Source organism: Trichechus manatus, unplaced genomic scaffold (genome assembly GCF_000243295.1).
Source record: "Trichechus manatus latirostris isolate Lorelei unplaced genomic scaffold, TriManLat1.0 scaffold00016, whole genome shotgun sequence".
NCBI classification, from domain to species: domain Eukaryota; kingdom Metazoa; phylum Chordata; class Mammalia; order Sirenia; family Trichechidae; genus Trichechus; species Trichechus manatus.
In genome coordinates this window covers 4,042,195-4,058,083 of record NW_004443952.1, presented here as the reverse complement: position 1 = coordinate 4,058,083, position 15,889 = coordinate 4,042,195, and the positions used below count along the sequence as shown (strand labels likewise).

Below are 15,889 nucleotides of genomic sequence, written 5' to 3'. Positions count from 1 at the left end.
AAAGGTCTGATCCTATTGTGCATGGTGTTGCTATGAGTCAGAGGCCAACTCAACAGCAATTAATGACAATAACAACAATAGGGTAGATGTTACTAAGTGCAAAACACAGCTCCAGATGCTTTACAAACTTTAAAAACTTCATAAACTTTTGAAATCTGTATAAGGATCTCCTAATAAACAATGTAACAATCCAATGAGCTGGATATATTCATACTCCTGCCCATGCTTCATTCATTTCATTCATTTTGTCAGGATTCACCTACTATGTGCTGTGCCCCGCACTATGTACAGTTCAGGGAGCAAAAAGATGAACAAAACACAGTCCCTACCTTCAAGGAGCTTTCAGATAAATGCTTACAAAGATTCTACAAACAATGGGATAGAAAGCTATAGGAGGTGGCAGGATGCAAATGTACTACTTGGGTCAGGGGAAACTTACCGACAAGGTGATATCTGAGCTGTGATTTAAAAGATTAGAAGGGACTGGCCATGCAAAGGACTACAGGAAAGGCACTGTAGGCAGGGAGGAACAGAAAGTGTAAAGTGCAAAGTCCTTCAGAAAGCAATGACCTTGGAGTACTTAAACAAGAAAAAGAGAGACAGAGAAGAAAAGAAACCTCGCGTGGCAGAGTAAGCAAGGGGAAAAGCAGTAGAAGATAAAGTTGGAGTGAAAGGCAGATTATTTAAGATTTTGTAGAGCCTGAAAAGGGATTAGAATTTTATCCTAAAAGCAATGAGAATCAATTGACAACTTTAAACATGAGAGTGGCAAAATCTAATCTGCCTTTTGGAAAAGATCACTCTGGCTACTGTATAGAGCAGAGGTTGGCAAACTTTCTGAAATGGGCCAGATAGTAAATGTTTTCAGCTTTGCAGGCCAGATCCTCTCTGCCACAACTACTCAAGTCTTCGAATGCAGCCATGGACAATATGCAAATGAATGTTTCTGTATTCCAATAAGACTTTATTTATGGAAGATGAACTCTGAATTTCATATAAATTTAATGTCATAAAATATTATTATTCTTTTGATTTTTTTTCAACTATTTAAAAATGTAAAAAAATTCTTAGTTTATTGGCTGTACAAAAACAGGCACAGGCCAGATGTGGCCTATGGGACCAATGGGGTAGAGGATGGATGGGGGGACATACAGGCACCCAGATGACCAGTTAGGTGGCTGGTCAGTAGGCTAAGTGAGAAAGGATGCTGGCTCAGACTGAGGTGAGGAGTGAATAATTTTGAAAGTCATTTTAGAAGTAAAACCAACAGGGTTTGCTGACAGAAAGGATGTGAGAGGCAAGGGAAAGGAAGTACCAAGGATGACTTCTTGTCTTGAGTAACTGGTTAAGTGATAGCTGGACTTCCTGAGATGGGGGAAATATGAGTGGAGCAGGTTTAGGGAAATTCCACATTTAGTAATGTGATCTCTGCCAGGATAGAGAGAAGTACAGGGCCGCTGTAAAATTGTTTGCCCAGTAAAATATGGATTTCAGATAAGCAACGAATAATTTTAGCATAAGTTTGTCCCAAATATTGCATGGGGCATACTTATACTAAGCAAGTATTCATCGCTTATCTGAAATTCAAGTTCGACTAGGCATTCTTTGTTTTTATTTGCTAAACCTGGCTAACCCTACCAGCAGAGCATGGGCATGCAGGGGGGAAAAAGAAATCTAACTAAGCCTGGGGCGAGGAGAAAGGTAAGGGTTCTTAGAGGAGGTAATACCTGAGCTAAGTCAAGCAGTTGGCCAGGTGAACCAGGCACAGAGGGAAAGCATTCCAAGCAAAGAGAACAGCACTCCTGTCCCCAGGATGGGAACGTGCAAGGTGCTCTCAGATATCTGCAAGTCATCCACAGGCTGGAGCCTCAAGTGAGAGAAGGAACGTTGGGAAGCAACGCTGAAGAGGTACGGAGGGGCCACTTCACTGAGGTTCTCCAGGGACATACCAAGGAGCAGGTGCACTTGTTTAAAAGTACAAATTCCCAGGCCTCTCCTGGGTGCCTCAGCAGGTCTGGGAGTGAGAACCTGGGCTCTAAGGTGATTCTGATGAGTAGCTAACTTTAGGAAAGACTGGGCTAAATACTCTGGGAGCTCTTTCACCTACAAATCCCAGGAACCTAGGAAGTTGCTGCTGGCTCTGAAAGTCTTGCACAAGAATAATCCAGGTAATCAGAGCAGAGGCAGTGTAGAGTGTAGAGCATGCAGCCTCCGATGGGGACCATTTAGAATGTGGCTCCGTCCAGTTGGAGGGAACTAGAGGTCCAGCCCTATTCCTGAACAGTCACGCTGCAGCATCTGGCACCTGGTTCTCCTTGGAGCTGCCTGTCAGCTTGGTGCAAGTAGACCAGACGTCTCCCATGCCTTTCTATGCCACCCCACCCCCTTCCCTCCTCCGCCCACAGCCACCACTGAAATGATTCCCCCAAATGCAGTGATTACTGTGACTGGAAATCTCTTTACTGCTGATTCTGCTAATGGAAATGTTCCTTCCCTTTTCAGCTGCTTGCAAAGCCACTTGTGACTTCCCTGGGTGCCTGAGAGTTAAGGCTTTGTCAGCCAGCCACCACCAGAAGGGAGAGAATTAGGTCCCGCCTGCCTCCCCCAACACCCACCTGCCTTAGACTCAGTCTAAGAGCTTCTCTGTCCCAACTGTCCTCAGATAACCCGGGAATTCCCCCCTTCCCCCAGCTCCTGGAGAACTAGCAGAGATCAATGGTCAATTTCATCCTTTTGAGCCTTGCCGGGGGGGGGGAGGGGAGGGTGGCAGGGATGAGCATAGCATGCAGGAGTGGAAAGAGGGAGAAGGAGAAGGGAATTCACACTCATTTTTTACTCCTACTTCCAACTCTTTCCAAATAAAGGATTCCAGGTGGCTAACAGGCAGGAGCACAAACTGCGTCAGATGCTGTGATAGGGGCTTTGCACACATCATCTCCCCATTGCAGTTGCATCAACTCATAGAAACTCTGTGGGACACAGAAGAACAGCCCCACTGGGTTTTCAAGGCTGTAAATCTTTACAGAAGCAAACTGCCATATCTTTCTCCCACAGTGCAGCTGGTGGGTTCAAACCACCAGCCTCTGGGTTAGCAGCCTAGCGCTTTAATAACTGTGTTAAGAGGGCTCCTTGGTTACCCTAGCAGTTTATAACATGCAACACCCTTGTCAATTTTTGACTTATAGACTGGGCTGCTGGCATGTTCTAGTGTGCCAGTAAGTAAGCTAAAAATATTCTAATCCTGAATCTTATATTGTATACAATCATCACTCCCCTCAACCTCAATCAAAAGAGAGGTCTTCACTGGGGCTGTTGTCCAAAAGAACTACAGGCAGCAAAGAAAAGTCAGTAAGAGGAGAGGGCTAGCGATGGAGAATAGAGCAAGCCCTGCCAAGCACTGCCGCCTGCCTCCTTCCCAGGCAGAGAAGCTGCAAGCTCTGCTGGAAGGAAGGGAGAAACCAGCTCTCTCTTGCTATAGTTTATCTTCTGTTGCCACTAGCTGGTCAGTATGAGAACTTGGGAAAAGTATCAGGTCTGTAAAGGAAGAATCTCCCTAATGCTGCTGTACCCCAAGGTTAAATCACACTCTCATTCCTTCCCTGGAAAAGAGCAGGATTCTTCTGCCCACCCCTAAAAGCAGCTAGAGGAAAGGCAATGAGGCTTCTTCCTTCCCAAGAACAAACTCCATCAGCCCAAGTTTGCAGGAGAGACTGGAGCCAGCCAGTTGGATACTCAGGCAAGAGAACAAATTCAATTACCCCAGGGAGATTTTTCTCCTTAGTTTTTTTTTTTTTTTTCTTTTGCAGAGGAAGGAGTAGAGCATGGTGTACTTTATGATATTCAACCAAGTTGCAAACACTGAAATGTGTTTAAACCCAGTGCATTGTATCAGAGGTCCAGTGCTGGATGGGAAGAGGGATGATGTGGGATTCAAGATGACTAGGTTGAAGTCTAAACTGTGTGGCCTTGGGTAGGTTTCACCCTTGTCTGGACCTCAGTGTTACCATACAATATGGAGGGGGCAGATTCAATGAGCTACAAAAGTCTGTTATGCTCTGAGCCCATCAAAGCAGATGACTTCATGACTTTATGACTTCACCCAAAGTTCACTGTCAGATTCCATCCTTCTCTCCTCCTAGCACAAATTCTAAGGCAGCACGGCCTAGTTTACAACAAAGGAAGGCGGTGAGAAGCCGAACTCATTGTAAATTAAAATTGTGGAATGATCTTGTGACCTGAGGGCCCAGTTCAGGAAAATGAGCAAGCTCTGGGTCACACCAAAGCTTGCAGAGCCATGCTGTCTCAGCTGACCTCACTGATCCCCATAAACAGCAGCTCTGGTTGGCTTTGACCAAAATTAAGCCTCTCTCACAGCAGAAAGGAATCCGCTCTTCCTACCCCATTACTCTCTCAACAACAGAGTGCTTTCTGAGGGCAGACAATACACTTCTCTCTACTCTGAGTGAGCATTAAGTAGGTTTCACCAGATCTGAGTTGGTAAGTGGGGTGGCGGGGAGGGAGGTAGAGTGTAGGAAGTGAGTGGGAAGGGGAAGAAGTCTCAGATCAAAGACCACTGAACAGCCAGAGCCTGGGACCCTTATTTATAATGTTCCAGAAACATGGACCAACACAGCAGGATGGGGCCTTGAAGGTTGAGTGTTATCCAAATGCCTCATTTAGCGATAAGAACCGTGGTATTCCAAATGAGGAAACAACACATTTGTTAAACCTAGCTTTGTTTTAAGACATCAAATTTTCCCTTTTGTCCATCCTGGTATCTCTCTCTCATACATACAGGAAAGAACACTGGAATTGAACTAATGAACATTCTGTGCTGTGAAATCCCTACAGAAGACAAAGCTTACAGCTATCCATGACCATGTTTCCTTCCTCCAAATAATGGGCATCAAACCTCAGAATCAAACCAGAAACCACAAAAGCCATATGGTCCAAATACCTCTCAGTGTTTGCATCCTTTCTCCAAATGCCTGCCAAATAGTTTTCTAGTCTCTGCTTAAATGCCTCCTCTGATGAGGATCTTAGCACCATCAGGGGTCAGCACATTCGGTTGTTAGACAGCTCCATGGGGACATACCCTGGAGTGGGGCTGAGCTCCCTCTCCTTAGTGTTTGCACCCTTTGAACACTCCCTAGAGCCAGACAGAAAAAAAGTATGTTCCTTATTCAGTTTTGACATTTGAAGGAACTTCTTGCAGCTTTTCATAGACTATTCTTCCTAGGCTAAACTCCCTGGCTTCAGCAACCCTTCTGACCTGGTCTCTGTCCCTTCACTCCTCCCAACAGTTTTCCTCTTTGGGTATCCATTTTTATTTGTATTTGAAGGACCCCGTGTTGAACCCAGGAGCCCTGGTGGCACAGTGGTTTAAAGTGCTTGACTGCTAACCAGATGATCAGCAGTTCAAATTTACCACCCGCTCCTTGGAAACCCTATGCAGCAGTTTTACTCTGTTCTATAGGGTCACTAAGAGTCAAAACTGACTCGATGGCAATAGGTTTTTTTGGTTTGGTGTTGAACTCGAGAAGCCCTGGTGGCACAGTGGTTTACTGCTTGCCTGCTAACTGAAAAAGGTCAGCAGTTGGAACCAACCAGCCACACCGCAGGAGAAAGATGTGGCAGTCAGCTTCTGTAAAGATTACAGCCTTGGGAACCCTATGGGGCAGTTCTACTCTGTTCTATAGGGTCACTATGAGACAGGATCAACTCGACGGCAATGAATTTGGTTTTTTGGTTTGGTGTTGAACCCACCAAGTTGGCATTTCAGACTGTGTCTTTCTCTTCCACCCAACCAATCAGCTTCCTGCAGAGAGCATCCTTTTCAGACTGACCTTCAGGTCACTGCCAGACCTACACTGGTGGGTGTATTTAAAGACACATTAACAACAAAAAAAAACTGCTGTCAATTCTGACTCATAGCAACCCTATAGGACAGAGTAAAACTGTCCCATAGGGTTTCTAAGGCTGTAAATCTTTAGCAAAGCAGACTGCCACATCTTTCTCCCATGGAGCGTCTGGTGGGTTTGAACCAATCTTTCGGTTAACAGCCAAGTGCTTAACCACTGCACCACCAGGGCTCCTTCTAGATGGCTTTTCCTTCTTCATATTTCCCTCCCACAGAGAGCACACTCCTTAACTGCCTGATTTACATGACAAAGCAATTTACTAAGAAATTTTAAGACAATGAGTGCTCACTCAATTTTATCTCTTTTTTTCCCTCTTTTGCTGAATCAAGGCTGGTGGTAAACAGTTAGGCCTGGCTACTATCAAGCACAGGGAGAAACGGATGACATTTCCCTATCTGTGAGCATGAAAGCTAAATCCACAAGCTGACTCTGGGGCTGCCTGGGGGTAGGTGAAGACTGAGTGACATGCAGGTTCACCTCAGAAACCCTGTGCTCGCAAACCCTTTGCTTCCGTTCAAATTCTTTCTTTTCAATCAGTCCTTCCCAACACCCCCATGCTACAGGCAAGGGAAATAGACAGGGAGAAGCAAAAGAAGCTAGTCAGAGTCACGGAGTGAGCCAGGGCACTGCAAGTTCATAGAATCTTTATACCAAAAGATTATTTTAGGGCTCATCTACCCACTCATATTACAGTGCAAGGAACTGAAGCTCTAGGGGATAAATGACTCGTTCAAGGTCACAGTGTACTAGAACTGAGATTTCCAGATGCTTACCAACAATAAGTTCCCAAGCTGTATTTCAGCATTCAACTTCCCTTCTCTTTGTCGGTTAAAAATCACCCTATCCTTCAAGGCCTAGCTCACTTCTGTCCTGTCCAGGAAGTCTTCCCATCCTTGTGAAGTCTATAGAGATGTCTTCTCTCCCTGGTGTTAGAGCATCATTAAATACAGTGCCCTTTGACATTCCATGAGACATGGAACTTGGAGCTGGCAGGGTCATCGGAGCTCATTTAGCTCATGCCTCAATCTCAAACTTTCATACTTCCGCTCACCAATGTAGCTAAAGTTTGTTTGGAGGAAGGTTCTTGCCTGTTGATGATTGTTGTGTCTGCCCACAGGGCCAAGTACCATGCCACACATGTATGTAACCAGTCCCTCAATGTCTATTTGACTCACAAGGCCAGTTTAGCAACTACCAAGAATGTGGGTGTCTGGAAGACTGGGATTCCAATTCAGGCTCTGCCATTTACTCACAGTGTGACCTTGGACTAGGTACTTGACCTCTCTTAGAATGCTTTCTAATCTGTACAGTGGGAATAACAGGAGTGCCCACCCTATATATTTTATAAACATTGAAAAATAAAAGGCAAGAGTAAAGCTCTTAGCATCACATTAAAAATGCAATAACTATTTGCTATTCCTTTATCACTTTCGTGGAAATTCACTGTGTCAATGTCACTGACTTACAGACTCTAAAGAGGCCCAGACACAGAAACTTGGGGGATCTTTCACCTCTGGGGGAAACTTCCATCTATATGAAGAAAGTTGCAACATGACAGGGAGAGGAAAAATATTAGAGAGAGAGACGTGAAAAAAAATCTTTTCAGTTGGCATTAACAACAGCAGAACAGATAACTCAAACAAGAAAGGCAGAAGGGAGGGAGGCAGGGCCAGGTATGAAGGTGACTTTGGTGGATAGGGATGGTAGGCACGTGCAAAACTGCCTTGCAGTCCCCCAATAGGGCTTAGAATAAAATAGGAATTCTACCTTTTAATACTTCCTTTGCTCCGTTTAATGCTAGGGAACATTTTGCCGCCACCACCACCTCTGGGCCCATATGCAGAGCGTGGCCGCAGGGTTTTGGCAGACACCATCACCCCCTAGCTGTGGCTCCACACACCCCCACCACGGGCAAAGTTGGCCTTTAATGACTCTGCATGACCAGCTCTATTACCGGACATCTCCAAATCCCTTGAAATGACAAGCTAAGCTTGAAAGACTCACCCACCCTGCTGGAGACAACTCTAGGAGAGCATGTTTAGGTCTGGGGATGGGATGGGGCTGCCTTGGAACCCTGGGAAAGACATGGCCATAAACAGTTCATCGCTGCACCCCCCACCCTCATTTCCAGCCAGCCTAGCCCTCCCAGAGCTCATTGTGCACTCCATGTTTACATGCAAACAGTCGAAGACCAACACAAATAAAAAGCCCACGTCTCTCTACACAGCTCCTGCTATACACGGCCATCTGGTGACTACCTCGCTAGCCAAATCCCCCGCGGGAGTACTTTGGGCTGCCAGTTCAGGGCTTTGGGGGTTGAAGGAAGAGGTGGGAACCCAAAGGGTTCAGTGCTGCCAAGGAGGACAGCACCCCATCACTCCTAAGCAGGCCGACCCTAGTCGCCCGACTCACCGACCGACCGAACGTCACAGAACGCGGAAGGCTCCAAGTGGAGGTCGCGAAGAGACTCTCAAGCTAATGAAAGGGTCCTGGGGAATTCAAGACTTCTAGCTCCTCATTCAGCTCCTCGCTCGAATTGCCCAGGGCTCAGGAACCTATTCCCTCCAGAAAGCCAAAGTTTAAAAAGGCATGCAGTGACAGCTTCCTGAATTCCAGGGGTGACCGAGTCCGCCACATCCTGGAGGAAGTGAAATGCTCTGGGGTACTCGCTTCCAAGTCACCCCACACCCAAGGAGCCCTTCCTCGTCATTTTAATGGCCATTTAGGGGGACTCCAACCCCAGACCTCTAAGCGTGTCCTGGAATAAAGAAACCGTGAGGGTAGAGGAAGACGGGTGGGATTGGAAGAGTTGGCGAAAGGACCCCCTCTGGGTTTCGGAAGGGAACCTTTCCCGCGGGAAGGCAGCAGGGGCAAGTCTTGAGCCCGAGGTTAGCTCTGCTCCCGAAGGAACCCCACCTCCACTCTTATCCCCTTCTTTGGAAAGCGGTAGCCCACAGGCGCACGTGGGAAGGGTCGTGGGCGTGTTGGGGTGTGTGTGTGTCTGTGTGTCTGTGTGTCTGTGTGCGCGCGCACGCGTTAGCTTGAGTGTGTGTGCGTGTATATATGCTTGAGTCTATGCTTGTGTGTGTATTTGTGTGTGCGTTTATAAGCCAGATGCGCAGCCGCGGGAAGTCCCCAGGGAGCCTGCAAGGCGCTCTCCCGCCTCGCCCTCCCAGAAAGCCCAGCACGCTCAGGTTACAGCCAGCTGGGGAGAGCCTAGGGGCCAGAAACCTGGAGGCTCAAACTCAGACTGCGAGAGGCCCCGGCACTCGCTCAGATCCCGACAGGCTGTCAGCCTGAAGGGGGGTGGAGAGTAGTAGTCACAAAAATACACTTAAAATATTAGGGCTTCCAGGACACGAGTCTAGTCGACTCTTTGGGGTTTCTCTGGCAGGCAAGGAGTCAATCTCGGAGGTTCAGGCCGGCATCCTGAAGGCGCTGACCTCCAAGGCCTGTTCCCCCGCGATGCCGGAGCCGGATCCCGTGAAGGCAGAGACCCAGAGAAGAAGAACTCTAGAGTTTTCGGGCGAGCCCACCGGCGCCTTCCCGGTGCTGTTGTTGGCCAGACTCTGGCAACCAATCTTGCCCCGCGCCCCAAAATGGGAAGGGAGAGCGAGCGAGCCGCGAGCGCAGGAAAGCTAAGGGGGAACAACATTTTTGTAAACGCTCTCCGAGATAATTAAGCTATCAATTAGCGGAGTGGGAAATCTGCCGCGCTTCCCACAGCTCCACCAAAGGGCCGACTCCTGCGGGATTCGCGCCGGGAACCAGCAGGCAGCAAGCTGCTGGCGAACTTTCTGATTAACTTTTCCGTTTGAGCCCCCCGCCCTACCCTTACCCTTTTCCTCTCCTCTTCCTGAGTTATCATTATCAGCGCAGTGAGTGAGCTAAGAGGACAAACCTGCTGGCTGCTGACACGGGTAGCAAATCGAAAGGGGATAACGAGGAAAGAGGGAAAATCTAAAAGTGGAGACTTGGGCTCACAATCCCAGTCCTCAGAAATTACTCAATCTTCCATAGCCCCATTTCACAGATGGCCAAAACTGAGGCCCAAAGACTAGAAGCGATTTGCCCAAGGTCACGCAGCCCAAGGAAAAATAAAGCTTTCGCCAACTGGTTGATTCTACCTGGAACTACTTCGCTGGGATTCTTGAAATAATCAGTCCGTTTAAGGGCAGACCAACAACTCAGAGGAGGGATCGAGGGGGCGGTAACCGCCAGGGGCGAGTGACTATGCCCGGAGAAGCAATGGGCGGTTGGACCAAGACCTTGCTCCGGAGCGGTAGACAGCTCCCAGTCCCTGGCCCGAACACATTCCAGCAATCCCGGGGTCCCGACGTGCGGGATGGATCCAGGCAGAGCTCAGAGTCGACGGAGATCGAGAGTCGTAGACTGATAGCTCTCCACTGCGGGAGAGGTGGCACGCTCCCCGGCTCCCGCCGTGCGCTCTTCGGGACCTCCTGCCCCACACTCCTCTCCAACCACCTGTGTGCCCTCCGAGCCCCTCAGCTGCCCTCTCCCAACCCCGCTCAGGGCAGCGGGGGCCGGGACCCCCAAGGGGCCCCCACCCGCCCAGCCTCACTTAGGGGCGCACGGTTCCTTGGAACCCTGCGTGTGCCGGTGCCCAGCCTTACCTAGGGTGAAGAAGGGCAGCTCCGTGTTGTCTAGATCGTCCTGCACCGCGATGCGCCCCGGCAGCTCGTTACGCACAAAGAGCAGGAGACGCGACTCGGCGGCAGTGCCGGCGGAGCCCGCGGAGCCCGGGGAGGCGGCGGCAGCGGCGGCAGCAGCTGCTCCGGCCCCAGTCCCGGCGCCGGCGCGGGCGCCACTCCAGCCGATGTCGCTCTCCTGCAGGGCGGGCAGCGTGGACACCGTGACGGTCTTGAGTCGGCATGGGCTATCCGGCTCCCGCGAGGCGGCGGCAGTGGCGCCGGCCAACAGCGGCGGCGGCAGTAGCAGGAGCAGAAACAGCAGCAGAAGCGGCGGCGGCGGCGCCGGGTGGAAGCCAAGCCTCGTCCGCCCCCGGAGCCCCGAGCTGGGGCCGGGGCTGCGCCGGGCGCCGGCGGCGGCCATGGCGGGAGGGGCTGCGGTGCTGCGGGAGGCGGCGGCGGCGGCGGCAAAGGAGGAGGGAGAGGAGGCAGCGGCGGCGGCGACGGCAGACGCCGAAGCGAACCAGGACGCTGGAGCTAAGGAGCAGAGACAGCCGCTAGCGAGCAGCCCCCAGCTCCGGGCTCCGCCTCCAGATCGGCCCTGGACCGCCCCCCCCGCACCGCCTCCCGGGCCCCGCCGCCGGTCTCCCTTCGCCGGCTTCCCCTCACAGACCCTGTACGTTCTGGAGGCTCCGCCCGGCCTCGTGCGAATCCCAGGCGCCCCCTCCGCTTTCCCAGGATCCCCCAGTGTCGCCCCGAACGTTCTTTAGTCACACCATCCTTCCCCAAATTCCTAAGACTTGAAGACCCCTCGTGTCTCCCCCTACCCCGGGGCGCTGTCACCTTGCCAGGCTTTACCCTACTCCTGGTTCAGCCCTGAGGCTGCACCTGGGGGCACGCCTTAGCCCTGCCTTGCTTGAGACCACGCCTTCTTGGTAGTAGGGGGCGCCCCTGAAGGCCAAGACTTAACTTTGTCTCCCCTCAGGCCCAAGAACGAGTCCTGTCTTTGATCACTTACCCTTTTTAGTCCCTGAAATAACTCCTGTGGCTTCAGAGCCCCCTCCCCAACCACTTGGCCACAACTCAAGCATTCATTTTCCTGCAGTCAGGACCCCACCTCTTCCCTAGATCCAGGCCTCCGTTGCACCAACTGCTAATCGACAGAGGGGTACCCAACTCAACCCTGTACCCCCGCCGTCCCCCTCTCCCCACCCCCCACCCCCGCACCACCACCATGCTCTTTAGCCCCATAGCTACAGTCCTGCAAGCCAGCCCGCTTATGCGCTCCTGTCTTGGATCCCTGCTCCCAGCTTGGATCTGCTCTACTTGGCTGCTGGGCTCTCAGTGTGAAATTCCTAAAAAGGGTGCGAGGTAGAGTCCTATTACCCTGTCTGTGCCTCCCTTCCGCGGGCCCCCACGTCCCATGTCCTCTGCCCCATTCCCAGAAGAGAGGTCTGCTCACCAATTCTTCACTCCTAGTCCTTCTTTTCCTAGATTCAAGCAGAGCTGACAACCCTGGTCCTCACACGCAAGGCAGCCTTTGGTCTTGGGCCGATTCCATCTCTGACCCACATACTTCAGAGCCTCCAGGGAATGGTCACGTCTCTGGGCATCCAGTGCTTGTCGTCCCTCTTCCCCTCTCCCCTGCTTTTCTTCATCTTTCCTCTCTGTTCTCTCTTTCATCTCTCCACTCATTTCCTTCTTCCTTATCTTGACTTTAATCTTATAAATGCTTCCTCCCTATAATTTGTGAGCCATTTCCCATCTCTCTGTCTGACTTGCCTATCTGCACCTTTTGTGCAGCCTCTGTGCATTAACTTCTCTCTTCTTAGCTCTTCCTATTGTGTCTCCTTCCCCCTTTCTATCTTTAACCCTTCACTTGAATTGCCTTTCCCCTCTACCCATGGCATTGTCGTTGCTTTTTATGTGACTTTGGATGTAGGCAAAAAACTGAAGATAAGAAAAGGGGAAAATATGTTCTTGACCTTGAACTTAATAATACTGTTTATTAAACATTCTTCAAATGCTAGACATGCACATATGTTATCTTTAATACATAACCATAATGCAGTGAGGCAGATATTATGAATCCCATTTTCCAGATGACAAAACTGAGATCAAGAGGTCAAGGAAGTGAAGGGACTTTCCAAGGTCACACAGGTAATGAGTGGCAGAGCTGAGATTTGAATTCCAAGCTCCCAAGCCTTGACAATTTCCATTAAATCACACTGTCCTTGGTGACCTTGGAAAACACTACCTGTCAAAGATGCCGTGAAAGGCATATCTGCATGAGAGCAGCTGGGTCTGTTTCTGTTCTGAGGTTTGTATGGTATGCTTCTCCTGTCTCAGTTTACTAATCTGTGAACCCAAGGGCCGGGAGGGAGAATCTGGTCTTTCAAGTCCTCTGATTCTAAACTGTCTCCTGCCTCTCTGATGCCTGCTCCAGTTCATTTACTCCTCCAAAATATGTCACCCTGCCTCCCTCAGTCTCTCCTTTGTACCCTTACAATTCGCCACTATCCTCTGCAATGGGGCTTTCTGATTCTCTATGCCCCTTTCTTCAAATATGCTGACATAGTCCATTTATAGAAGTGCACACCAGGAAAAAGGGCTCCCTTATGTAAGGCAGAGTCTGTGCAAGTCCTTCATGCACCTCTGGTACAAAGGCCTGTCGAATGAGACCAATACTTTCATTCATTCATTCACCACCAAATATCCAGCACTCCTGCCAGGCACTATATGGGGATGCAGAGATGGACAAACCCAGCTCCTGCCCTTGGAGAGCTTATAATGACATGAGGGGATATGAGATGTGCACAGAAATATCTCAGACACCAGGCAGGCAGGCAGGCAGACATGTGTTTCTTAGATAAAGTGTTTGAGACTTGTGCTTAGAGAAATCAAAGAAAGCTTCACAGAGAAGGTGGTATTGGAGTTGAGCCATAAAGGACTAGTAGCATGCGGATAGGAATTCCAGGTTATAGATGGCATTTGGCATTCTTTGCAAATTAATCATCTGAACCCCTTTTCTGCCTCAGAGAGTGCTTCACTCTCAGAGGTACAGTCCACCTCCCACCAAAGAAGCAGAGATTTCAAGATACTTTCAGAGGCTCCGCTGCAGCTAGGACTTGGGCACATAACTCACACTTCACCAGTCAGATTCACTCACCTTAGAAGCCAGGAAGAGAGCTTGAATCAGGAAGAATTCATTTGGGGACCAAAGTGGCAACAGTTGGGGCAGCTGCATTCATGTTTCATTGATAGAGGAAACAGTTCTACCCGCAGAAGCCAAAGCCCAGTATCACTGGTGTCAAAGTGTGAATTGCCCTATTTATTTATGCCTGGCAGCAGCTGCAACAATATTTCCACTAGCCCAGTTCTGTGCTGTGATTTGGAGTGATGCTCTTAACTTCATGGACTCTAAGCCTAGATCCTGTGCTCAATAATCTAATATCACCTTAATGAATTCTGCTTCAATTATCCAGAATTGGTTTCTGTTGCTTGCAACTAAGACTCCTACGTGCAAGCCCAAGTGGAGAGCCCAGAATGTGGAAACAAATAGAGGTCAGAGAGAGCAAAGCTTATAAAGGGAGATAGAGGACCTTCAGTGAGGAAGAGAGGGAGTGATTGAAAACAAGGCTGAAAAGTCAGGCAAGGAATTTGATGTTCATTTTGAGGAGTTTCAGCTGTATCTAGAAGGCAGTGTCAAATCTGGAATAACCACAGAAAAAGAACTCATTTTTCTGAACACATACTCTGTGACTTCAGAACTTTATACAGTATATCAGGAAATGATGAAAATGATTCTTGCCTTACAGTGGTTGTGAAGCTTCAGAAATAATTTTGCACAGTACTTAACACATAGTAGGTTCTCAATAAATTACAACTACTCTTTTGATGTATAATTCCTACAGCATCTGGAATAAGGATTATCATTCCCGTTTGATAGATGTGGAATCTGAGGCTCAGGTAAGTTAAGAAAATTGACTTTGATCATGTAGTTCCCACTGGTGGAACGTGAGTGCACCTGACTCCCAAATCCTTGCTCCATCTGCCACGGCACGCTGCCTCCCTGTACTGACCCTTTTCGACCCCTTCCCAATATGCTGTTGACTTCCTTTCTGATCCCTCTGTTGGGTGGCTGATGGCCACCTCCCCTCAACCCCTTATCCTCTCTCTTTCCTCTTCACTCAGTCTCTCAGTTACATTTCATTATTGATTTAATTTATTCTCTTCTAAGGTCCCCTTGTACCCTTATCTCTGATTTAACCAATCTGAAATCCCTTTTCATTCTTTCTAACTCCTTTCCAGTTGTCCCAGCAAATGCTGCTTCTTGCTTCATCTTTCATATTTGTCTGTCTAGGTAGTTTTGTAACATTTTTTTTCTTTCCTTTATTTTCCCTCTCCTCCATATTCTATTCTGTTTTACAAAATTCCTTTTCTTCACATCACCTGACTGAGGCATCCTGGTGTAGTCGGAAAAGCAGGGGCTGGTGAGGCAGACAGGTATTGCCTTAGATATCATCTTTGGTATTTACCCACTGGGGCAAATCAATTAACAGTGCTCTCATGAGACTTTTTGTTTGTCATTTGTAAAATGGGGAGAGTAGGACACACTTTTCAGGATTGTTATGGGAATTAAATGAGACTGCACATATGAAAACATCCAGCACATATTAGGTTCTCCTGTGTGTGTGTGTGTGTGTGTGTGTGTGTGTGTGTGTGTGTGTGTGTGTGTGTATGTGCGCGCGGGCGAGCCCACACTGGATATTTTCGTTTACATGGCCTCATTTAATCCCCCATAATGATCCTGAAAAGTCATATGCTATCTCAACCCCTGTGAAATATCTCCAGCTTCATGTCACAGGGTTCCCAACACCCCAGCCCACTCTGTTTGAATGACACTAGTCTCTTTTCTGTTCCTGGAATGTTTTAAGCTCTTGTTGCCACAGGATCTTCATAAGGCTTTTTCTTCTGCCTGGAGAGATTTCCTTCCAGTCTTCACCTGGAGAGATCTCTCTCCAGTCTTCACCTGGCTACCTTTTACTTTTCTATTGTTGTTGGGGAGTTGGCCCCCAAATCATGGCGACCCCTATAGGCCTTAGCTAATAATGCACTTTCCCTGAGATTACTTGCCTAATTCGTCGTCATTAGATGCAGTGGAGTCAATCTTTTATTCAAAGAGGCCCCATGTAGCAGAGTAGAACTGCCCCGTAGAGCTTTCTAGGCTGTAATCTTTTTTTTTTTTTTAGTACACATATTGTTTTATGACATTGGTTAACAACCCCACAACATGTCAACCCTCTAACTTCTCAACTT

General features: G+C 48.8%; 1 protein-coding gene across 2 annotated transcripts in view; it reads right to left on the bottom strand.

The window, feature by feature from the left end:
• The window catches only part of ASTN2 (astrotactin 2), a 1,034,049-nt gene extending 1,023,055 nt beyond the window's left edge, over positions 1-10,994 (bottom strand). For both annotated transcript variants that reach the window (XM_004372122.1, XM_004372123.2), the window contains exon 1: positions 10,556-10,994. In XM_004372122.1, the coding sequence (XP_004372179.1) occupies positions 10,556-10,994 (439 nt within the window). The remainder of the gene's footprint in view (positions 1-10,555) is intronic.
• Between the last annotated feature and the right edge of the window lie 4,895 nt (positions 10,995-15,889).